Below are 24921 nucleotides of genomic sequence, written 5' to 3' on the forward strand. Positions count from 1 at the left end.
AATTTAATTGTAGATATCTAAAATGTACGTTTCAGATAGTCAGTAATTAATAGCAGATATCTTTAACTGAGCCTCCATACAACTCAACGGTAAATCTTATGTCATTTATACCAGTCAGAATGTAATTAGAGATATCTCAAATTGGTATTTTACCTAGTCAAAATATAATTAGAGATATCTTAATTAAGTAATATGTCTAGTCATAAATGAATTACAGATATCTGTAATGTAAAGGCGGTGAAGCCAATTTTATGTTACAACGGCCTGCCATATGCATGGGCCATCGAAACCTTTTTCTGGTTAAAAGCTGAAACTCATAATTTGTAAAAAATCTGTCAGTCAGCTTAATACAACCAATAAAGAGAGACTATTTCATTGCTATCCCAATTGACTGACGAACACTGAAGAAATGCCCAAAATAAGCATTTTATCACTATTGATTCACTATACCACACAAATTCCGCTAAAAACTGAATGCCGAAGTTTTGATTGGTTTATAAAGTTGTGTTTTAATGCTGGCAGGCATTTTTATGCATACCCTCAGCAAGCAGCCTGTGCGTAAACATCCAACTGAATCGTATTGAACCGCTTTGCGCTTGGCACCATGCAAAATAGGGTAAAATGAATGAATCTTTTCCATAGATCAATGTACAGCTCTGTGAATCAATTCCAAATAACAATTTGATTTAAAAAAGTTGCTTTTGAGCAGTGATTTAGTCCAGGCTTTCTTGCAAGAAATGGAAATGCTAGCAAATCACTGGGACTGCAAAACTCTGCAGGATTAATAGAATTAGGAGCTAAGGAAAACCAGCAGAGTAAAAACACATGGAACAGGTGCAATGTCGTGCATCTGTAGAAGGAGGGATATTTATGGGTAGTTTATTAAATGAGTGTCAAGATCAGGGGGGTGGTCAAGTGATGTGGTGTGCATGTTACAGGGTGTGTAGGGACTTACGAGGCATGTAGTTTTTACACAAGCTGTTTATGTCTCTCAACAATTGGTCTTTTTCATAGGGCTAGTTGTTGTTTAATATTTTTATTATTTAAAGCAATTTTGCAAATACACCTGGGCTAAAATTATAACCACATATAGTGTCTAGCTGCAGTCATTGTTGCTAAAGCTGTTGTAAACATTTATTAGGTTAAGGGAGTGTTACTTCGTTAGAGGGGTTATATGTGTTCCAGATATCGTTTCTCTTTGTTTTTTATCATGTTTTGATAAATAGTTGGAAATTATTTAGTGGCACAAATATGTCATAATGGAGGCAATCTAAAAAGAGGACAATCATGTTTTCACACCCCTGTATATAATGCATGGGAAGTAAAAAGATATAACACACTATAAAATGTTTTTACATTCTAGGTAATTGTAACCAGCTTTTTAAAGAATTTATATAAACTAAAGTTTAAACTGAAAGCATCAGTATTTGTAAAGATGGTACTTAAAATGCATTCAGAACTTGGTCATTCAGATATTTGTGTTTTTTTTTTTAATTTTTTTTTTAATTAATTTGTTAATATTTTGCATTTTACCCCCTTTTTCTGACAATTTAGCGTAGTCAATCTGGAGGCCAATTTTGTCTGCTGCAGTCATTAGCCAATTATGCCTGCTAAAGGGCGCCCAGCCAACCGGAGCAAACCTTGGAGTTCAGAATCTCACACTGCGCCACCTGAACACCCTTCTCTTTTTATTTTTAATTAAGTGCATGATAACCCTATGAGAAATTGTTATAATAGAATTATATTACAAGTCTGATTTCTTACAGTTATTAGATTGTTATAGTTAAGTGTTTATACATTTGGGTTGTTGCTTTCACTTTTAACATAGACTGAAGGCACAAAACTGCAGAGAAACCTGAAGGCATATGTGGAAGCAATTAAAAGTAAGTTACTTTATCAGTCTTGTGATTTTTTGTCTGCCTGTGTGTATTGTCTCATGGACAAAGTCAAAGTAAGAAAATGTCTAAAGTTGTCAAGGGCAATGGTAAAATAGTGTATTTCTGTCTTTTCTTAGTAATGCATGAGTGTTCCAAGGGTCTTCAAGACTGTCTAGCAGACATGTATGAGCCAGACTGGTTTGGGAAGGAGGAGGTGGACTCCACCACAGAGGTGTGTTAAATCATGTAGCTGTCCATTTTTTCAGCATCCTTTAAGCAAAAGTAAATATTTTGCCAAAGTTTCAGCTTTTTTATAAACTCGTCCTCTATGTTCTTTGTACTTTTTGTCTTAATGGAAATTATAGAAAAGTAGATGGATAATAATACAGATGCAAAGTGAGATATTGCTTTTAACCAGTAGATGCTATATATTTTCATAATGCAGTGTCTGGGTTAGCTTTAAAGACACAATGGCTTTGTGATGTTTTTACCAACTGTCCTTTTAGACCAAAAGTAAGTAGACACCACATCTAATTGGTAATTTACAAGAGTTACCCTGGCTGACATTTTAAAGTAGAAACAATATTTTATCCTCAAAGTGGTGAGCAAAACCAGCTAATAAAATGAATTAACAAAATACTGAAGCATGTTTAACTAAAAAAAATCTGTGCTTGGTTGTAATTTTTTACAGAGATCCAAATTGTGTTTGAAACAAAATAAAAACTTAAACTGCTTCCTGAGAAATGTATTTGCCACACGCAAGCAACATACTATCTCCATGAGCAATTCCAGACAACTTTATTAGTGTAAAAGACATTGGCAAGTCTAGAGCCACTAAACTCACACACAATTCTGAATAACTTTGGAATTTATTGCCAACTATAAACTGGCATTATCACACAACATTTTACTAATGCTACTGGCTGAATGAAAGCAAGTACTTCACTTATTTGTAAAAGGTAGTGAAAAATCTTTTCAAAACATAAGGCTGCAAATGGGGGGGGGGGGATCCATTACTAATAGTCTTGGATGTAATGTTTAGATTTTGTAGCTCAACAAACTTTCAGACATGCAGTGTACCAACACCACATCATTTTTTGCTCTCTTGGAACTCTTGTATTGCTATTTACTGTTCTGTACTTTGTAACATATATTTGTGTGATATACAGTATATTGGTAGGAGTCCATGTGTTTACTTAAGTCATTTGTGTGTGATAACTGACTCTCCCTGATATTCAGGACAAAGATATCCTTTGGGAAGATTTCTATCAAAAGCTTATGGACAGTGTTCTTATTTCTATGGATACTTACATGGCTCAGTTTCCTGACATTAAGGTTGGCTTTGGCTTTAATTAGTAAATAGTGTTGCTCTTGGTAGAGTATGCATGGTCTGCAAAAAGCTTTGTTTCTCTCTGTTAGGCACGCATTGCTAAGCGAGACAGAAAACTGGTAGACTTTGATAGTGCCCGACATCACTTTGCCTCTACACAGAAAAGCAAGAAAAAGGATGAGGCAAAAATTGCTAAGGTAACCATAAACATTTGTGGCATATTTTAGACTAGAAGTTGTGTTTGAATATTACAATTGTAGTGTGCTTGTGTGGATGGGCTTTTCACTATTTGACTATCTGATTATTAGGAGTAATGTGTGTGTTTTAACAATGGTTGTTTGGTTTGAATTTTACTAACTCTCTCTCTCTCTCTGTTTACAATCTCAAAGTGTTTAGTCCTTGGCTTTGATGGAAAAAGATGCCCCAGGTTGGGCTCAGGGAATAATCTCAGCACATCAAATTGCTCAAACTAACCTTACTCGATGCCAGGTGAAAGAGCTGTAACTGTTCACAGGCACAACCACCTATGTACATTATTAACCACCAGTAGAATACACAGAAGCAGAAATTGCTGTAAAATTTCCTAATTAATGTAATGATTTAGCAGATATACACTCAACAGCCAAAACATTATGACCACTTCTCAAACTGTGCATGACAACACCTATTTTGTAACAACTGTGCATTTCACAGATGGATGTATGAATTGTTGGTCTGGGTAGTTACTCATAGAACATACAGCTGATATGGGCAGGCATAAAGAGCTGTGTGACTTTTATAAGTCATGGCCAGACGACTGTTAAAGCATTTTCAAAACAGAAAGGGGTGCTTGCTGGCAGCTGTGGTGTGAACCCACTGACAGTATTTGAGGGAAGGACAAGCCTCAACCACAGAGAATTGATACCAGAGGACATGAAGGCTATGGCATCTGGTACGGACCAGCTGAAGGTCTTCTGTGGCTTAGATTTAGATTTAAAATGATATAAATCTCCATATACATATATACAGTGTATCACAAAAGTGAGTACACCCCTCACATTTCTGCAAATATTTCATTATATCTTTTCATGGGACAACACTATAGACATGAAACTTGGATATAACTTAGAGTAGTCAGTGTACAGCTTGTATAGCAGTGTAGATTTACTGTCTTCTGAAAATAACTCAACACACAGCCATTAATGTCTAAATAGCTGGCAACATAAGTGAGTACACCCCACAGTGAACATGTCCAAATTGTGCCCAAATGTGTCGTTGTCCCTCCCTGGTGTCATGTGTCAAGGTCCCAGGTGTAAATGGGGAGCAGGGCTGTTAAATTTGGTGTTTTGGGTACAATTCTCTCATACTGGCCACTGGATATTCAACATGGCACCTCATGGCAAAGAACTCTCTGAGGATGTGAGAAATAGAATTGTTGCTCTCCACAAAGATGGCCTGGGCTATAAGAAGATTGCTAACACCCTGAAACTGAGCTACAGCATGGTGGCCAAGGTCATACAGCGGTTTTCCAGGACAGGTTCCACTCGGAACAGGCTTCGCCAGGGTCGACCAAAGAAGTTGAGTCCACGTGTTCGGCGTCATATCCAGAGGTTGGCTTTAAAAAATAGACACATGAGTGCTGCCAGCATTGCTGCAGAGGTTGAAGATGTGGGAGGTCAGCCTGTCAGTGCTCAGACCATACGCCGCACACTGCATCAACTCAGTCTGCATGGTCGTCATCCCAGAAGGAAGCTGACGCACAAGAAAGCCCGCAAACAGTTTGCTGAAGACAAGCAGTCCAAGAACATGGATTACTGGAATGCCCTGTGGTCTGACGAGACCAAGATAAACTTGTTTGGCTCAGATGGTGTCCAGCATGTGTGGCGGCGCCCTGGTGAGAAGTACCAAGACAACTGTATCTTGCCTACAGTCAAGCATGGTGGTGCTAGCATCATGGTCTTGGGCTGCATGAGTGTTGCTGGCACTGGGGAGCTGCAGTTCATTGAGGAAAACATGAATTCCAACATGTACTGTGACATTCTGAAACAGAGCATGATCCCCTCCCTTCGAAAACTGGGCCTCATGGCAGTTTTCCAACAGGATAACGACCCCAAACACAACCTCCAAGATGACAACTGCCTTGCTGAGGAAGCTGAAGGTAAAGGTGATGGACTAAACCCAATTGAGCACCTGTGGCGCATCCTCAAGTGGAAGGTGGAGGAGTTCAAGGTGTCTAACATCCACCAGCTCCGTGATGTCATCATGGAGGAGTGGAAGAGGATTCCAGTAGCAACCTGTGCAGCTCTGGTGAATTCCATGCCCAGGAGGGTTAAGGCAGTGCTGGATAATAATGGTGGTCACACAAAATATTGACACTTTGGGCACAATTTGGACATGTTCACTGTGGGGTGTACTCACTTATGTTGCCAGCCATTTAGACATTAATGGCTGTGTGTTGAGTTATTTTCAGAAGACAGTAAATCTACACTGCTATACAAGTTGTACACTGACTACTCTAAGTTATATTCAAGTTTTATTTCTATAGTGTTGTCCCATGAAAAGATATAATAATATATTTGCAGAAATGTGAGGGGTGTACTCACTTTTGTGATACACTGTATATATATATATATTTAAATAAATGTCACAATAAGACTGCATAGTGGCAGACCAGTCAAAGTGCTCATGTTCCTGTCCACGGGTACAAGCACCCACAATGGCCAGGCAGACATCAAACTGGACATCGAATTAATATAAAAAGACTGATTGGTCTGATGAATCAGTTTTTTCCAAGATAAGTGGATGGCCACTACAACAAACAGTTGAATGACCTGCTGGTAACATTCTGGTATCAGATACCACAGGACTCATGGAGTCCATGTCTTGGCAAGTGAGTCGTTTTGACAGCATATTAGAGGGGTGGTCCTAATGTGTTGGCTCACCAGTGTATACTTAGTTGTTTCAGCTATTACAGTGTGTGTGGGTGTGTGTGTCTGTTGTCAGGCTGAGGAAGATTTAGGAAGAGCTCAAAAAGTGTTTGAAGAGATCAATTATGAACTTCAGGAGGAGCTTCCATCTTTGTGGAACAGGTGCCATATGATTTATTTAAGTCTCAACATATTTTGCCTTTGTCTTTCTCTCTGTGATAATAAATAAAACTCCTACATTTTCTCCCAGTCGTGCTGGTTTCTATGTGACAACCTTTCAGAGTATAGCTGGATTGGAGGAGAAGTTTTACAGAGAGATGGGGAAAGTAAGAGTAAAAATTCACCCTATACTTAGCAACATAGTTATTACAAGCAATATATTTGGTCGGTGCTGTTCCTGTAATAAATATTTCTTTCTTTTCAGCTAAATCAGAACATGTGCGTTATTATGACCAAACTAGAGGAACAACGACAGGCCAAGTAAGTGTTTACTACACATCTTTTTACTCATGCTAGGGTGTACTTAAAATATCCTGTAATCTAGCAGCAGTCCTGACAGATAAGGGAGTTTGTGCAACAAAACAAACAACTGTTTAAAACATATTTGGACTTTTCCCCTTTTCCACTTAAGGTTTATAGGGTATGTCTCTAGGGCATACATACCGTACATCTGCCTATCAGTGACATTTCCAGGTGTGCACTTGGATTGAATTTGGGACAGGGCATTTCCATAGCCAGAGCCAATCACTTAGCTGTTTTGTAGAAATCTGCTAACATCACATATTTACCAAACTAAAAGAAAATATGTTATTTGAATTTGCCTAATGTCTCTGTTATCACTTTACATTTTTGTTTAAATATGCACTTCATTCTTCTGTATTAAAATAAATGTCTTTGATCTTTACTGACTGTAGAATGATTACATGTATCAACTTAGTTAAACCACTGCTGTCATTAATATAATGCATTGTCTTGATCCAAAATGGCACTGCAGATGGCTGCTGTTGTGGGTTGGTGCACATTGTTTTGAAATGGCTTGCTTGTTACTCCTTACACCAAAGCCAAACTTATGAACATCAAGGAAACAACCCATGAGGACTTATTTACCAACTTTCTTACCCCATCTGTGACATTAGTAGACATTTTGGTCATCTTTATTCTTAACACAGTAAAACGCTGGAGAAGAGGACAACATGCCAGTGCGCTTGTGTGTCTACGCACTCTGATGCAATCTGAATATATCTCTCAATCATACACTATGCAACAAACTAAAAAAGACCTTAGCTGCTAGTGAGCAAAATTGGAGACCATGGCTGTGCCAATTAATACCGAACTCTGTGCTGCAGCTGGCTGGCTTTTGGCTATTCAAAGTAGTTTGTTAAACAGAGCTATCAGGTAAAGTGAAGGGTGGCGATATCTGTTTTTATATACAGTGGGGTCAAAAAGTATTTAGTCAGCCACTGATTGTGCAAGTTCTCCTACTTAGAAAGATGAGAGAGGTCTGTAATTTTCATCATAGGTACACTTCAACTATGAGAGACAAAATGAGAAAAAAAAAATCCAGGAAATAACATTGTAGGATTTTTAAAGAATTTATTCGTAAATTATGGTGGAAAATAAGTATTTGGTCAATAACAAACAGCAAGATTTCTGGCTCTCACAGACCTGTAACTTCTTCTTTAAGAGGCTCTTCTGTCCTCCACTCGTTACCTGTATTAATGGCACCTGTTTGACCTCGTTATCTGTATAAAAGACACCTGTCCACAGCCTCAAACAGTCAGACTCCAAACTCAACAATGGCCAAGACCAAAGAGCTGTCGAAGGACACCAGGAAGAAAATTGTAGACCTGCACCAGGCTGGGAAGAGTAAATCTACAATAGGCAAGCAGGTTGGTGTGAATAAATCAACTGTGGGAACAATTGTAAGAAAATGGAAGACATACAAGACCATTGATAATCTCCCTTGGGGTCAAGATCTCATCCCGTGGGGTTAAAATGATCATGAGAACGGTGAGCAAAAATCCCAGAACTACACGGAGGGACCTGATGAATGACCTGCAGAGAGCTGGGACCAAAGTAACAAAGGCTACCATCAGTATACACACTACGCCGAGAGGGACTCAAATCCTGCAGTGCCAGGCGTGTCCCCCTGCTTAAGCCAGTACATGTCCAGGCCCGTCTGATGTTTGCCAGAGAGCATATGGATGATCCAGAAGAGGATTGGGAGAATATCATGTGGTCAGATGAAACCAAAATGGAACTTTTTGGTAAAAACTCAACTCGTCGTGTTTGGAGGAAGAAGAAAAACCCAAGAACACCATACCTACTGTGAAGCATGGGGGTGGAAACATCATGCTTTGGGGCTGTTTTTCTGCAAAGGGGACAGGACGACTGATCCGTGTTAAGGGAAGAATGAACAGGGCCATGTATCGTGAGATTTTAAGCCAAAACCTCCTTCCATCAGTGAGAGCATTGAAGATGGAACGTGGCTGGGTCTTCCAGCATGACAATGATCCCAAACACACCGCTCGGGCAACGAAGGAGTGGCTCCATAAAAAGCATTTCAAGGTCCTGGAGTGGCCTAGCCAGTCTCCAGATCTCAACCCCATAGAAAATTTGTGGAGTCCGTGTTGCCCAGCGACAGCCCCAAAACATCACTGCTCTAGAGGAGATCTGCATGGAGGAATGGGCCAAAATACCAGCTACAGTGTGTGCAAACCTGGTGAAGACTTACAGGAAACGTTTGACCTCTGTCATTGCCAACAAAGGTTATGTTACAAAGTATTGAGTTGAACTTTTGTTATTGACCAAATACTTATTTTCCACCATAATTTACAAATAAATTATTTAAAAATCCTACAATGTGATTTCCTGTATTTTTTTTCTCATTTTTTCTCTCATAGTTGAAGTGTACCTATGATGAAAATTACAGACCTCTCTCATCTTTCTAAGTAGGAGAACCTGCACAATCAGTGGCTGACTAAATACTTTTTGGCCCCACTGTAACAGTGCAATTATGTGATAGTGATTCTGCAACACTATTGTCCTGTCCTGGAAAAACTTTATTAATCAGCTGCAAAGCCTTCTACACGCTTCACTCCTTCTGATCGGATCAGTACATTCCACCTCATGCAGACACACACCACACAGCACAAGCTCACTAAACCATTAACTGGGTGGAACAGACAAATCCGGACTCTTTTGTTACTGTTCTTGGTGATTTAACAAAGGTGCCTGACCAGACAGGAAAAGACTCTAGATCACTGTTATACCTCAATAAACATTGTACCCTGAGCTGCAGTGGATCACTCCGACTGTGTCATGGTTTACCTGATCCCTGCGTACAGGTCGAAATTAAAACTCTTTTAACCTGTTGTGAGGACATTTATGAAGTGGACCAGTGAAGTCACAGAAAATCCTCACACATGATTAGACAGTGGGGACTGGGATGTTTTAGGACTGCTACCAACTGACTGGATCAATACACAGAAGCTGTGTCATCATACATTAGCTTCCACGAGGACAGCTGTGTATTATCATGATAAGGTGAGTTACAGTAATGACAAACCTTGTTTGTGTTAAAGAGTGGGGACAAGGACCGGTTTTAGTAAGAAAGTGAGAGATGCTGAACAACTTTAACTGGAATTTTCAGAAAATAATTAAGCCTCTGGATGGGTTTTAGACAGATTCATGCCTAGCTAACAAAGTGAATCAGTTTTACTGTAGATTTGAAAGACAAATGGACAGTCATGACACATCTCCACCATAGGGGGGGCTGAGTATCCACTCAGCTGGCCACCTTGACCACACCTTCATCCAACATCTACATGATAAACCTACTCTCTTTAGGAAATAAAATGGACAAACTTTCACTGTTTAACCGTACCAAGAAGAGCTTTTCTCTCTCCGCTGTACTGTGCTTCACTGAGACCTGGCTCATGGAGTCTGTCCCAGGCTTCCCTGGCTTTCATCTCCACTGAGTGGACTGAGCCCCAGAGCTTTCTGGCAAGAAATCAACAAGGTTGGTGTACAAATGTCAGTGTTAATGACACCATGCAGCCCTAGACTGGAATCACTTTTCTTAAGCTGTAAAGCATTTTACTGTCCGCTGGATTTCTCCTCCGTTGTAATTGTTGGAGTTTACATTCCAACTCAAGCGTGCACACAAGAGGCACTGAGCACTCTATCTGATCACATCCTTAGCACAGAGCACAAACACACAGACTCTGTTTTTATCACCTTAGGGGACTTCAACAGAGCAAAACTCAACAACGAACTATATAAATACAGACAGCATGTTATCTGGCCCACCATGGAGAGCAACATTTTAGATCACTGCTACACTGTGTTTAGGGGTGTATGTCGCTCTGTCCCCTGTGGAGCACTGGGCCTGTCTGACTACAGTTTAGTTTATCTTCTTCCAACCTACAGACAGAAGCTCAAGTGTGCCAAAACTGTAGTCATCACTGTGAAGAAGTGGACTAATTAAGCTAAAGAAAGGCTTCAGATCTGCATGGAATTAACAGACAGTTGTGTGTTTGATGACATGTCAAGCAGCTTGGATGAATACAAAGATACTGTGACTTGTTACATCAGCTTTTGTGAGGACACCTGTGTTCCCACCAGGACTTGCATTAAATATAATAATGACAAGCCCTGGTTTAATGCCAAATTAAAACAGCTGTGCCGCTCTAAGGAAGTAGCATATAGAAGTGGCGATCAAGCATTGTACAATCAGGCAAGGAACACCCTGAACAAAGAGATCAAGGCTGCAAAGAAGAGCTACTCTAGCAAGTTAAGCAGTATGATGCCCACAAACAAGCCATCAACCGTCGGGGAGTGCTTGCAGAACATGTCAAGCTACAAAAGGCTGCCCCCCAGACAATGGGAAACCTGTTTTCACAAAGATATTTAACAGATCACTGGAGCTGTGTGTTGTTCTATCTTGCTTAAAACACTCCACTATAATTCCGATTCCCAAAAAGGCAACCACCACAGGACTAAAGGACTATAGACCAGTTCCTTTGACCTCTGTGGTCATTAAATCCTTTGAGAGACTTGTTCTCACCAACTACGATCATCCAGGAACTTATGCAAGACTTCAGCTTAGCCTTTAACACAATCATCCCAGGATGCAGCAAACTGACCAAACAGTGTGCCAGCCCCACCTGCCAGTGGGTAACCAATGTTCTCACTAGCAGGAAAAAAAGCAGGTGAGGCTGGGAAAGTTCACTTCAGGGACCTAAACTATCAGTATGGGTGCTTAACAGGGCTGTGTACTCTCCCCACTGCTCTTCTAACTGTCCATAAATGACTGTACCTCCACTGACCCCCTCTCTTAAAATCCTAAAGTTTGCAGATGACACTACAGTCATTGGTTTCATTAATGACGGTGATGTGTCTGCTTACAGAAGGGTAGTTTATCAGGTTGTCCTCTGAAGCAGCCAGAACAACCTGGAGCTAAACACATCTAAAACAGTGGAGATGACAATGGACAATGGAGCCCCCCAACCCTGCCAGCACTCACCATCCTCAACAGAACTTTGGAGTTCTACAAGTTCCTGGGTACGACGATCACCAGTGACCTGGAGTGGGACAGCAACATTAGCTCCATCATCAAGAGGGCTCAGCAGAGGATGTACTTCCTGCACTAACTGAGGAAGTTCAACCTACCCCAAGAGCTGATGGTGCAGTTCTACACAGCTATCATAGAGTCTGTCATCACCACTTCACAGTGTGTGGCAGCACAGCCACCAATCATGACACCAACAGACTGCCACACATCATCAGGTCTGCAGAGAGGACCATTGGAGTAAAGCTGCCCACACTGCTGGATCTGCATGCCTCCAGAACCAGAAAGCATGCAGGGAAAGAGATATTTCATGTTTTGTCTGCTCAACTTTATTTCATTTATGAATAAACATCCATTCCTGCATTTTAGGCCTGCAACACATTCCAAAAAAGTTGGGACAGTAAAGCATTTACCACTTTGTTTCCATTCCTTTTCACCACACTTAAAAGATGTTTTGGCACCGAGGATACCAAGCGATTTAGTGTTTCAGGTTTTATTTTGTCCCATTGTTTCTGCAAACACGTCTTAAGATGTGCAACAGTACTGGGTCATCATTGTTGTATTTTTCATTTTAAAATTCTCCACACATTCTCTACTGGGGACAGGTCAGGACTGCAGGCAGGCCAGTCCAGTACCCGTACCCTCTTCTTCCGCAGCCATGCCTTTGTAATGTGTGCAGCATGTGGTTTTGCATTGTCTTGTTGAAAAATGCATGGACGTTCCTGGAAAAGATGACGTCCTGAAGGCAGCATCTGTTGCTCTAAGATCTCAATGTACTTTTCTGCATTAATGCTGCCATCACAGAAGTGTAAATGACCTTTGCCAAGGGCACTGACACAGCCCCATACCATAACAGACCCTGGCTTTTGGACTTGTTGCTGATAAAAGTTTGGATAGTCCTTTTCGTTGGTGACCCATGATTTAAAGCTACTTTATTTTAGCCATCAACATAAATACTGTCTCCACATGATTGTTTAACTCTACCTAGTGGTGACATCCAAACCTAAAGCTTTACTCTATTAACCATTGTGTACTTGCTTTATTGTCCTGCAGTGAAGTTGCAGCCAGCCACAGTACCACACTGGAGTCTGGGACATACACATCTACTCCAGCATCTAAGGTATTATGAATATGTATGTGTGCGTGTGTGTACATATAATGTGGTAAGCAGTGTAGGCTTGTTGCCTTGTGCCACTCTCAGTGTAAATAGTTGTTTTATAATGTAAATAATTGCAAAAAAGTAACTGTGTAACATTACATCTATGTAATGTGGTGTCAAGGCTGATGAGCTTTGTATTGTTAAGCATGTTTTTATGTTGAGCTACCGTTTTGACGTGTTGGATTTTCTTTGATGGGCTAAGCTCTGCGTTCAGTGTAAAGCTAGTCTTGCAATAGACTCCTGCTCCACCAGTTAAATAAAAGAGCATAAAAAAAAAAATTTCTGGTTTCGACCTTAACCGAGTTTTATATTCATTATGCCCAGTTCACACTACACGATTTTTGCCATGATTTTTCGCTTGCTGAAATGTCGCTGATAGATGCACCAGCTCCGAGGCAAATCAGCCTTCACTCTAAACTCAAAAATAGGTTCTTGATGTGTGAACTGTTTAACAACTTATTCCAAGCTGCTGCTATCTAGCGGGCATAACTGGCAGTGCCTGCTGGGAGGGATGACCCGAATATGTGGGTGGGGTCTTCAAACGCTGTGTAAGGACCCTGATTAGCAGATATAGAAGCACCTGTGCAGAATGCATGGGTGACAAAGGGTTCCGCTAAGAGCTGCACGTGGGTCGGAGAAGGAGTGAGCAGCAATATACCCTCCTCAATTGCAATCAGGGATCTCCCAGCAGCAGAAAACAAATTGACTACACTAAATTGAAAAAAATTGAAAAAAAAGAAAAATATATACAGTGCCTTGCAAAAGTATTCAGCCCCCTTGAACTTTTCAACCTTTTGCCACATTTCAGGCTTTAAACATAAAGATATGAAATTGTAATTTTTTGTGAAGAATCAACAACAAGCGGGACACAATCGTGAAGTGGAACGAAATTTATTGGATATTTTAAACTTTTTTTAGAAATAAAAAACTGAAAAGTGGGGCGTGCAATATTATTCAGCCCCCTTGCGTTAATACTTTGTAACGCCACCTTTTGCTGTGATTACAGCTGCAAGTCGCTTGGGGTATGTCTCTATTAGTTTTGCACATCGAGATACTGAAATTTTTGCCCATTCTTCCTTGCAAAACAGCTCGAGCTCAGTGAGGTTGGATGGAGAGCGTTTGTGAACAGCAGTTTTCAGCTCTTTCCACAGATTCTCGATGGGATTCAGGTCTGGACTTTGACTTGGCCATTTTCACCTGGATAAGTTTATTTGTGAACCATTCCATTGTAGATTTTGCTTTATGTTTTGGATCATTGTCTTGTTGGAAGATAAATCACCGTCCCAGTCTCAGGTCTTTTGCAGACTGCAACAGGTTTTCTTCCAGAATGGTCCTGTATTTGGCTCCATCCATCTTCCCATCAATTTTAACCATCTTCCCTGTCCCTGCTGAAGAAAAGCAGGCCCAAACCATGATGCTGCCACCACCATGTTTGACAGTGGGGATGGTGTGTTCAGGGTGATGAGCTGTGTTGCTTTTATGCCAAACATAACGTTTTGCGTTGTGGCCAAAAAGTTCGATTTTGGTTTCATCTGACCAGAGCACCTTCTTCCACATGTTTGGTGTGTCTCCCAGGTGACTTTTTATAGATATCTTTGAGAAATGGCTTTCTTCTTGCCACTCTTCCATAAAGGCCAGATTTGTGCAGTGTACGACTGATTGTTGTCCTATGGACAGATTCTCCCACCTCAGCTGTAGATCTCTGCAGTTCATTCAGAGTGATCATGGGCCTCTTGGCTGCATCTCTGATCAGTCTTCTCCTTGTTTGAGCTGAAAGTTTAGAGGGACGGCCGGGTCTTGGTAGATTTGCAGTGGTCTGATACTCCCTTCATTTCAATATGATCGCTTGCACAGTGCTCCTTGAGATGTTTAAAGCTTGGGAAATCTTTTTGTATCCAAATTCGGCTTTAAACTTCTCCACAACAGTATCTCGGACCTGCCTGGTGTGTTTCTTGGTCTTCATGATGCTCTCTGCGCTTTAAACAGAACTCTGAGACTATCACAGAGCAGGTGCATTTATACGGAGACTTGATTACACACAGGTGGATTCTATTTATCACCATCAGTCATTTAGGTCAACATTGGATCATTCAGAGATCCTCACTGAACTTCTGGAGTGAGTTTGCTGCACTGAAAGTAAAGGGGCTGAATAATATTGCACGCCCCACTTTTCAGGTTTTTATTTCTAAAAAAAGTTTAAAATATCCAATAAATTTCGTTCCACTTCACAATTGTGTCGCACTTGTTATTGATTCTTCACAAAAAATTACAATTTCATATCTTTATATTTAAAGCCTGAAATGTGGCAAAAGGTTGAAAAGTTCAAGGGGGCTGAATACTTTTGCAAGGCACTGTATCTAGCATGCTAAATATCTGTACCTATCAAATACCTCTAGTGTGAAAGGTGTTGCAATCAGGTTGTGATTGGCAGTGAGTGCAGTGTCGAACTACAGCCAGTGAGAATGCAAGACACAAAGTGAGGGGAATGTGAGTTGTAAATGTGTGGGGCAGGGGCATAATATAGATTTTATCAGAATACATCGGCACACACACAAGCTTTACAGTATTTTATGACCTTATCCACGGCAAACCATAATAAGTTGCATTTACATAAATATTTATTTCGGTTTTTTTTCCTACTTGCTTTTTCGCTGCATATCAGCGCACAAACTACTTGGATCTCTTGCTTTTTGCTGATGTCCATTTTGGAAGGAAAACCTGTTTCACACACATGGTATCATTATACCACTTGTCACTTCTCACATGTGTTTCCTTCTGGTGATAGATCAGTCATGTGCAAACCACAAAGACTGAAAAGGCTCCTGATTACAAAATATCGAGTTGTGTGGTGTGAACTGTACAGCGATCTGACCACTTTAAAATGCATGGATGTCCCTGAAAATTATGTAATCTTGATGGCAGCATTTGTTGCTCTAAGATTTGAATGTACTTTTCTGCATTAATGCTGCCATAACAGAAGTGTAAATTACTTTTGGAAGGGCACTGACACAGCCCCATACCATGACAGACCCTGGCTTTTGGACTTGTTTTTTGTCTTTGGTATAAAGCACACAGCATCTATTTCTTTCAAAAATTGATCTGAAATACTGATTCAAAATACACGTTTTCACTGTGTGATGCCTCGGAGCTCTGAGAACTTGACACCTATTATGAACATGGTTAACATAAGGCTTCTTTTTTGCACAGTAAAGTTTTAAGTGACATTTGTGAATGTAACTCTGTATTCAAGCGCCTGACAAAGGTTTGCCCATGTGCGGTTATTTTTATTATAGGTGTTCAGCTTAGGCTAAAAAGCATACTTGCTTTTTACTCCCTAAAATTCCTCTAGATTCCTTAAATCATTTAATAATATTATTCACAGTAGAAGACTAAAATATGCAAATCCCTTCAAATTTTGTTGGGGATCATTGTTTTTAAATATTTCAAGAATTTATCATGGATTGTTTTTAAATATTTCATGAATTTATCATAGCTAAAGGGCTGAAGAGCAGTACAATAATAAGTGTCTGCAGGCAGCAGTGAAGCAAAAAAATAAACCATTAACACTCAGATGTTTAATACAGAAATGCACAAATAACAAATTAAACATTTGGCAGGACAAATGGATACAAAATTAAAAACAATGCCAAGACATGGTTAATGGCACCCGAAGTTCTGTTTGAAACAAAAGGTTAAAATCAAGCTAACCTGTGATTAATTAGAAATTAAACTCACCTGTCCCCATATTGTCATAAGCCTTTATTGAACCTATGAATGGTGGCTTTGATGCCTAAAAAATGGCCAGTTTCATTCTCTGTTCCTTCTTCACAATGGTGAAGACAAAAATAGTCTGAATAGGCTGAACCGTAAGCACTATATCTTTCAGGCCCTTTACATCTACTGGCAAATCTCTACAATGAAACAGTGGTGGCAGCATTGTACTATGGGGTGATTCTCAGTGATAGGGACAAGGAGACTGAGGGCTAAGGGGTGTATAAATGCAGGTAAATACAGGAACATTTTTGAAGTAAACAGTTTACCATTAACACAACACTGAGTCAAGGAGAAGCTTCAGAGTAAGTTTCTGAAAGTCCAAGAGTGGCCCAATTAAAGCCCATAGCTAAACTCCATCTACACCTGAACCACAACTGACCTGAAGACTCAAACAATCTAATGGATGTACTGATTGCATGTATTAAGACAATATTGTAATGTAAACAATAATACTGGCTCATCAACAAGAAAGTGTCTGTGTTTACTTATTGACCTCATGTAGGAGTTACTGTTTTTGGCTAATCACCTCTTCCCCCAGATGTAGAAATAGAAAGTAGATGTAGAAAGCTGATTGTATACAGAACCTGCCCATTTTCATATTTTTTGCTCATTATTTTGCCAATAACAGTCTGAGTGGTCCTTTTGTCTTTGGTACAGAACACTCAATGTTTGTTTCTTCTGAAAACTAACTTTTTTGCATAGATTTTATGTATGGTTTTATCTTTGAGTAATAAAGTTTCAGGTTGCATTACATAATGCACCAGTTGACTATCTGAGTGATAGATAACATGACAGTAACATGACAGTATCTTTTGCACTTACATTTGAACATCACACACATTCAGTAGTGGTTTCCGACCTTGCTGAGATTTTCACAATGTTAAGTAGATAAGATGTAAGTAGATTGTAAAAGACCTAATTTATTATTTTGCATTTAGAAATGTTCTTTTTTTTTATTTAAAATACTCTAACAATATTTGGCACAAAGTGGTGAGCCTTAACCTACAGTATCTGTACTTGCAAAGACTGTGCCTTTGATGGATCCTGTTTTTATACCTAATCATTATCCTTAAATGTTACTAATTTGCTTCTTATTGTAAAATGTTCAAAATGGTGTAATTTTAATATTCTCTACTCTTTTTTACTTATTTAGCTTCTGTCCCAACGTTTTGAGTTCTTTGTAGACATCAAATTCAAAACTTTATATTTACAAAATAAATTTATTTTGGTCAGCCAAAACTAAGTAATTTGTTTGTCCGTTAAATACAGGTTTAAGAGAATAAATTAAACCACTCATTTTTGTTTTTATTGTATTATGCGAAATGCCCCAACCTATTTTAAATGTGGTTTGTACGTAAGTGTATCTTTGTTGTGTTACGTAGCTGTATATTGATATGTGCTGATTTTAATGCTTCTTTGATGTGTTTCTTTTAGACAGAAACAACTCCTACCTGCCAGTCAGTAAGTACACTGTTTTTTTTTATATAAACACCTGAACAGCCACTTAGGCAACAGCCTAGCAACACCTTAGCAACCACATGGTAACATTTTTTTTTTTTTAAACATTTGTTAAAAATTTTTAACAACCCAAAACACGTAGTGACTTACCAAAGATGAAAGACAAGTTAACAACCCAAGTGCCATTATAGGGTCTGGGTCTTAAGTGGTTTGTAAGGCCCGACTAAGCATTTTAAAGAGCTCTATCTAAAAAGATGACAGTTTGGTAATGAAAATGATTCGCTGGTGAGTGGTTGCATCTGGCACATGGGACTTACCCGAGAACAACATAAACAGTTTGGCGTTAGTAAGATGCAGTCTGTGCAACACTTTGAATTGTAATAGATAATGTATAGCACAATTAGATGATAAGTGTACCCTTTTTAAGAAAAGAGCCCACTGCCTATCTGTAATAGATACACACGGGTCTCATTTTCAGGAGAGTTTAAAGGAGTTAGCAGGGTCTGAAGTATCAGAAAAACCAATTAAATTGTAAATGGTAGAAATTAACTATTTTGGATTTGGACGGACAGTTGAAAAAGTGGGGGAAAAGTTGATACACAACATGTCTAATCTGGAAAAAGTGAAATTGATGACTTTTGTGTAGATTTATCTTTGTCATTAAGACTGAGAAAGACAGGAAAACTTTGTTGGCAAACAGTTCATTAACAATTGTAATGCCTTTTTTCTTAAATAAGTCTTGGATAACAGGATTAACAGAGATTGAGTTGACAGGGAGGGGAAGTTGGGAGGAAGTTATAAAGTGGATAGAGCTTTGTGATGATTGGCCTTTGCTAGAGGAATTTCCCTTGGTTCAGTAGATGAGTTTTTGAATATTGCAAACCATCATCAGAAACAACTATTATAAAAGAGTTGATGACCTTATATACATCTGTGCCACCAGCACTTACTTAACTCTACTCTCCAAAGATACTGGAATTTTCCATTCCAGACCCTACGTTTAATTTGTACAATAATTTGTACAAGATTTAATAGCATTGTTTTTTAATTACCAGGTTTTGTAGATAATTTCACAAAAGTCAGATCGTGTTGTGTAAGGGTGTAAAATTGTCCTTGAATATGTCTTTAAATAAGTGTGTAAAAGTAATACCCAAATATTTAAACTTTGTGTGAGCTATTGTAAAAGAAAAATAGGTCAAAGGGAGCAACATTGCTGCTGTGTTGACAGCAAAAAGCTTTTTTGAAGATTCAACTTATAACCAGATGTAAAGCTGTAAAACTGATGTAAAATGTCCAGTACTGGAGGAAGGGAAGATGCAAGTTTGGAGATATATAAGTGGAGATCATCTGCATATATGGAAGGTTTATGGACCAAGTTGAATTATGTGACCTTATTCATACGATCTCGCTGTTCGAGCACCTCGGAGGCATAAACCTTGTAGATGGCGATGGAGTGACCACAAACTGCAGTTTACCTCTCATGGGCTTCATAGATGAAATTCTCATTCACCTGAAAGTAATAAAGTCTAATGATAACGGCTCTTGGCTTATCGCCCTGCTGTTGCTTGCTAACAAGTGACCGGTGGCTTCTAATTTGGTAAAGAAGACAGTGGGACGGGGGTCTTCAATGGACTCAATCATGCAAATGTTGTTGCGTCGGCCGCAAGATTCAAATCTCAAACATGGAGCAGGCCACTTCCAGCGCTCGTACCCATTTGTCTCAGAACGAGTCTATAACCGCGCAAATAGTGTTGTGATTTTCCTCAAGCAAAGTGGTAAGCAACATGACGCTAACATGCTGGTCCATAGCATCCAGCAATTCAAGCCTGGCAATGACTTTCTTACACAGGAGGCTAAGCACAACACATCCTACTCCCTAGCCGCCATCTTGAAACCCCTCTTTTTTCGTTTATAGCTGCTTTGTCAAGCCAACATAATGTTTGTTTACGAAGTTTGCCTTTCGATTTTTTTTCTTACACAGAATGCAGCCACTGTTGTGACAAACGGCTCATCGAATGCTGAACTTCCAGCCGGTGTAATATTTAAGGTCAGACTGTGTACTTTATGGGCTAAGAATACTGGGGGGGGAAGTGACAAAATGAAAGTTAATATACATGAATGTACATGCATGTTTTGGCAGGTGAAAGCAGTACACGACTATGCAGCCACAGACAATGATGAGCTGGACCTCAAAGCTGGGGACATTGTGCTTGTGATGCCCTTTGCCAACCCCGATGATCAGGTCAATATCTGTAAATTGCTGTAGTATTAAAGGGTATATTTACATATATCCAATTTCAAATACACTATATGCACACGTATTTGGACATCTGACCATTTTGCAATTTTTTTCTTTTAATTATAATTTATGACAATTGAAACTAATTAAATAAATATATATGTAAAATGAACAAATTATTTAATCTCATAATCAAGATATGAGATTATCCATTGTCCCACGTTAAGCTTCATATTTTCATGATTTGCTATGTTTTTAATAAGGGGCAGGTCTTGACTGTAGGCAGGCCAATCTAGAACCTGCTTTCTCTTACTGCAAGGCCACAGTGTTCACAGATGGCAGGTTAAACTTTGCATTGTTTTTAATGCTTCTATCATACCAGGTATAACGAAATTAAGGTGCAATACTCTACAGTGTTACAAAAAATACATTTAAAAAACTAGAATTTACAAAATTACCAAAATTTGCATTCACAAAATTTACAGAATTTACAATAATAACAATAACACGAATAACACACAAACAATAACACACAAATAGAAGGCGGTTAAAGGCCATTGGCATTTTTTTTTTGGCCTTGCTTTTTACGCACAAAGATTTATCATAATTCTCAGAATTTTTATGTTATAGACTGTAAAATCTCTAAATCCTCTGTAAGCCTTGCTTGTAAACAGTCATCATAATAGCATCACCTTTTACCTATTGACCTACAGTCATGTGAAAAAGTTAGGACACCCCATGAGAACCTTTGTCTTTTTGAACATATTTAAACATATGGACATTTGAGCTTCATTTGAACAGTGTTGAGAGATAGATCTTATATCAATAAACAAAACAAAAAAACTGAAAAAATTACTTTTAAACTCAAGTTGTGAAATGTAATGAACAAAAATGGAAATTTATTGTGAGGAAAAAGTTAGGACACCCTTTGCCCTAATCGCTGGTATTTTCCCCTTTGGCTGAAATAACCTCAATTAGACGTTTCCTGTAACCATCTACCAGTCTCTGACATCGACTGGGAGAAAGTTTTTCCCACTCCTCCATGCAGAATTTCTTCAGCTGTGTGAGGTTTGAGAGGTTTCTTTCATGAACAGCCCATTTCCAATCACCCCACAACATCTCAATGGGATTAAGATCCGGGCTTTGACTTGGCCATTCCAGAACTCTCTATTTCTATCTTTTGAGCCATTCCTTGGTGGATTTACTGGAATGTTTGGGGTCGTTGGCATGTTGCATGGTCCACCTCTGCTTCAGCTTCAGTTTTTGGACAGATGGTCTTACAATTTCCTCAAGCACCCTCTGATACAGTGAAGAATTCAACGTGGATTCTATAATGGAGAGCTTGCCCGTCCTTGCTGCTGCAAAGCAGCCCCAAACCATGACATTTTCACCTCCATGCTTCACAGTTGGTTTGAGGTCCTTGTGCTCAAATGCTGTGTTTGGTTTGGTCTTCTGTTACTTTGCCCAAATAAATCAACTTTGGATTCATCTGTCCAAAGCACATTGTTCCAGAAGTCCTGTTTTTTGTCTAGGTGTTCTGTGGCAAACTTTAGTCTTGCCCTGATGGGTTTTTTTTTTTTACAGCAAGGGTTTCCTCCTTGCACACCTCCCATGAAAATCAAACTTGTGCAGTCTCTTTCTGATGATATCAACTGTGGCAAGAGCTACCTGTAGGTCCCGTGATGACACTGTAGGATTATTGGAGACTTCTTTACGCATCTTGCAGTCTGCTCTTGGGCTGATCTTGCTAGGATGGCCTGACCTGGCCATGCTGGCAGTTGTTTTAAATGTTCTCCACTTGTAAATTATTTTCTGGACAGTGGAATGGCTGATTTCTAATTGTTTTGAGATCTTTTTAAATCCCAGACTCATATGCATCTACAGCCTTCTTTCTGAAGGCCTCAGAGAGCTCTTTAGATCTCACCATGGTGATAACACTCACTTCAACAATCAAGAGCAAACCAAATTAATGTCTGGGGTTTAAATAAAACTTCAATGTCCTCTAATGGTCTAGTTATTGCAGCTGATGTGGTGCACTGGATTCTAATTTTAGACATTTTAAGTAGTATAAATGTGGGGGTGTCCTAACTTTTTCCTTGCAATACATTTCCATTTTTGTTCATTACATTTTACAACTTGTGTTTAAAAGTAATTTTTTCAACATTTTTGTTGTTTAGTTATATAAGCTCCATCTCTCAGTACTGTTCAAATGAAGCTCAAATGTCCATGTTTAAATATGTTCAAAAAGACAAAGGTTTTCATGGGGTGTCCTAACTTTTTCACATGACTGTATATATTTGTGGTACTACATTGGGTCCCCCTCCCAAAATTTCTAAAAATGTTTTGCAAACATCAAATTGAGAATTAGTACATATTTCGTAGCTATGTTGAGAGGGCAAATATTTTTTTGGGAAATGAGTTATTACACGAGCAATGAAAAAATCTCAAATACTGTGTGTGTGTGTGTGTGTGTGTGTGTGCACAGGATGAAGGTTGGCTGCTTGGTGTTAAGGAATCACACTGGCTTCAGAATAAGAACCTTACCCCTAAAGGAGTGTTCCCTGAAAACTTTACACAGAGATTGTGATTTTATTTTATTTTTTGCATCATCTCCTTTACCACTATTATAGCCACTTTTTGTTTTTACTGCAACAAATGTTGTATTGTAGTTTTAAATACACTGGACTTAATGGTTTCATGGTTTAAAGTGAATTGCACTACAAAGGGAAAAGTATTATGCTCTTAACATCTCATTTTCACTTATCCTTGAGGAAAACATCTATTACACCCTTGAACATGATATTTCTGTAAAGTAATGCTTGGTGGCTATATTTTAACATTTTTAATAATAAATATTTATTATACATATGTATAGTAAATATCAGTCTGTACTTTGACCTTGGTACTTTGATGTTCTCTAAAGCAGTTGTTTTATTATTTACATCCAGCGTAAGAGTAAAGAATTCTGTTGAAATGGATTGTAATTAACATTTAAATTTATAGATAATTTCTATATAAAATATCTGACAATTGCAACAATACTTAAATAATGCTGAAGTACAGTAGTACAGTAGTTCACATAATTGTATTGTTAATACATAAATTTGTGTGTGTGTTTGTGTGTTACCATTGTTGATTTTGAAGGTTAAAGTGAAATATACACTGGCCAAAAGTGTGTGGTTAGTTGTCAGCATCATCGCCACAACAGAAAATCAGATACACAAGATAGGACAGGCAATGGTAGACTGCTTAAAAAGGAGGGACGTACAGCTTAAGGTTATGATTAACCAGCAATCGTCACCATCATACCGAGTCCATGTCAGTGGCGGCTCCTGCCAAATCTCTCAGGGGGGGCAATTGTTGCGATGATGGCCAAGGTGACCCGTTCAATGGGTAAATTAAAGCTTAAATAATTAACATCTTAAGTCATCTGTCAGTTTGCCCTCACAAATAACTTTGAACATGGAGAGAGACCAGCTTTACCAATAATCAAAAAAATTAAGTAAAGCCTTCACACTAACAATTAAATTCAGTCTTCATCAGCATTTTATTTTAGGTGCAGCAGATCTTGAGGTAATGGTGGTCATGTTGATGAGATCGCTAGCTGCTCCAATTAGAGTTGCCAACTTTCAGAACTGGAAATAAGGAACACCCTGGGCTGGCGGGTTGGTGGAAGGCATAGGGTGGGGGGTGGTATGGCAGGTGTTTACCTGAGCAGGAGCGGGGGGTAAGCGGTTAGGGTTGCACATATAAAAAATATAACGTGTCTTACACCGTCATAGGAACATGATCAAAATGTTTTATTTAGGCTGTTTAACATTTAGGGCAGGGCAGTGAGAAAAGTGTCAGCCCTGCTTGTGTTACTTTACTTTTGCCCTAAGCCGGATTCAAACCTAGGGTGGAAAAATACGCGCGACACACTCTATCCACTGCGCTACTCAAACATTGAAGTAATAACAGGTTGTTACGCTGGTAAACCTGCGCACACATGGCTTTACTAGGACTAAAAGTGAACACTACTTAAAATAATAACCAAACGCTTTCTAATTCCCACAGTAGCAGCAGTTTCCTTCTGTTTCATACATATCGGCCTGTCTCAGTCTAATCTGCAGCATTTCTCTCCCATTGATAAAAATACACCACGTTTAGTTCCCAAATAAGGAACAATTACGTGTGACGCAGGCACGTAAGTGCGTGCCCCCCCGGAAGTCATTCAAAATACATTACAGTGCCTGCAGTATGAAAAAAAGAGCTTTAACATGAGAGTCTATGAGAGCAATCCGGGGGTGATTTTCAGTTAGAGTGGAGTCGCCCCAAAAGGGGCGGTACTGTACGGAACACAACTCGACACTGATTGGACTACGATATTCCGAGGCAAGACAGACTCCAGAACAGTCACAGCTAGTTTAACACTGGTTGAATGTGATAGAAAATTTTCTTCCCTTTTGGTGGTGCGTCACCCGATCGCCCTAAGGAACAAGCCGCCCCTGGTCCATGTGCTCAAACAAGCAGGCCGGAACCTCGTACCTCAAGAACGAAGAAGATCCAGTGCTTTTTATCTAACAATGTGTGAATTTCTAGCTATAAATCCATTTAATAATTTGTA

General features: G+C 39.2%; 1 protein-coding gene across 3 annotated transcripts in view; it reads left to right on the forward strand.

Annotated features, from left to right (window-relative positions):
* Positions 1-23208, forward strand: part of bin1b (bridging integrator 1b) — a 51870-nt gene extending 28662 nt beyond the window's left edge. For 2 of the 3 annotated variants that reach the window (XM_062996768.1, XM_062996769.1), the window contains exons 3-14: positions 1829-1883; positions 2015-2109; positions 3117-3212; positions 3297-3404; positions 6190-6275; positions 6364-6439; positions 6538-6593; positions 12739-12805; positions 18053-18079; positions 20058-20123; positions 20217-20318; positions 22801-23208. In XM_062996768.1, the coding sequence (XP_062852838.1) occupies positions 1829-1883; positions 2015-2109; positions 3117-3212; positions 3297-3404; positions 6190-6275; positions 6364-6439; positions 6538-6593; positions 12739-12805; positions 18053-18079; positions 20058-20123; positions 20217-20318; positions 22801-22902 (936 nt within the window). In that variant the 3' untranslated portion in view covers positions 22903-23208. The remainder of the gene's footprint in view (positions 1-1828; positions 1884-2014; positions 2110-3116; positions 3213-3296; positions 3405-6189; positions 6276-6363; positions 6440-6537; positions 6594-12738; positions 12806-18052; positions 18080-20057; positions 20124-20216; positions 20319-22800) is intronic. The other variant, XM_062996770.1, reaches the window with a different exon arrangement.
* Positions 23209-24921: the final 1713 nt, after the last annotated feature.

This window comes from Trichomycterus rosablanca, chromosome 6 (genome assembly GCF_030014385.1).
Source record: "Trichomycterus rosablanca isolate fTriRos1 chromosome 6, fTriRos1.hap1, whole genome shotgun sequence".
Taxonomy (NCBI): Eukaryota; Metazoa; Chordata; class Actinopteri; order Siluriformes; family Trichomycteridae; genus Trichomycterus; species Trichomycterus rosablanca.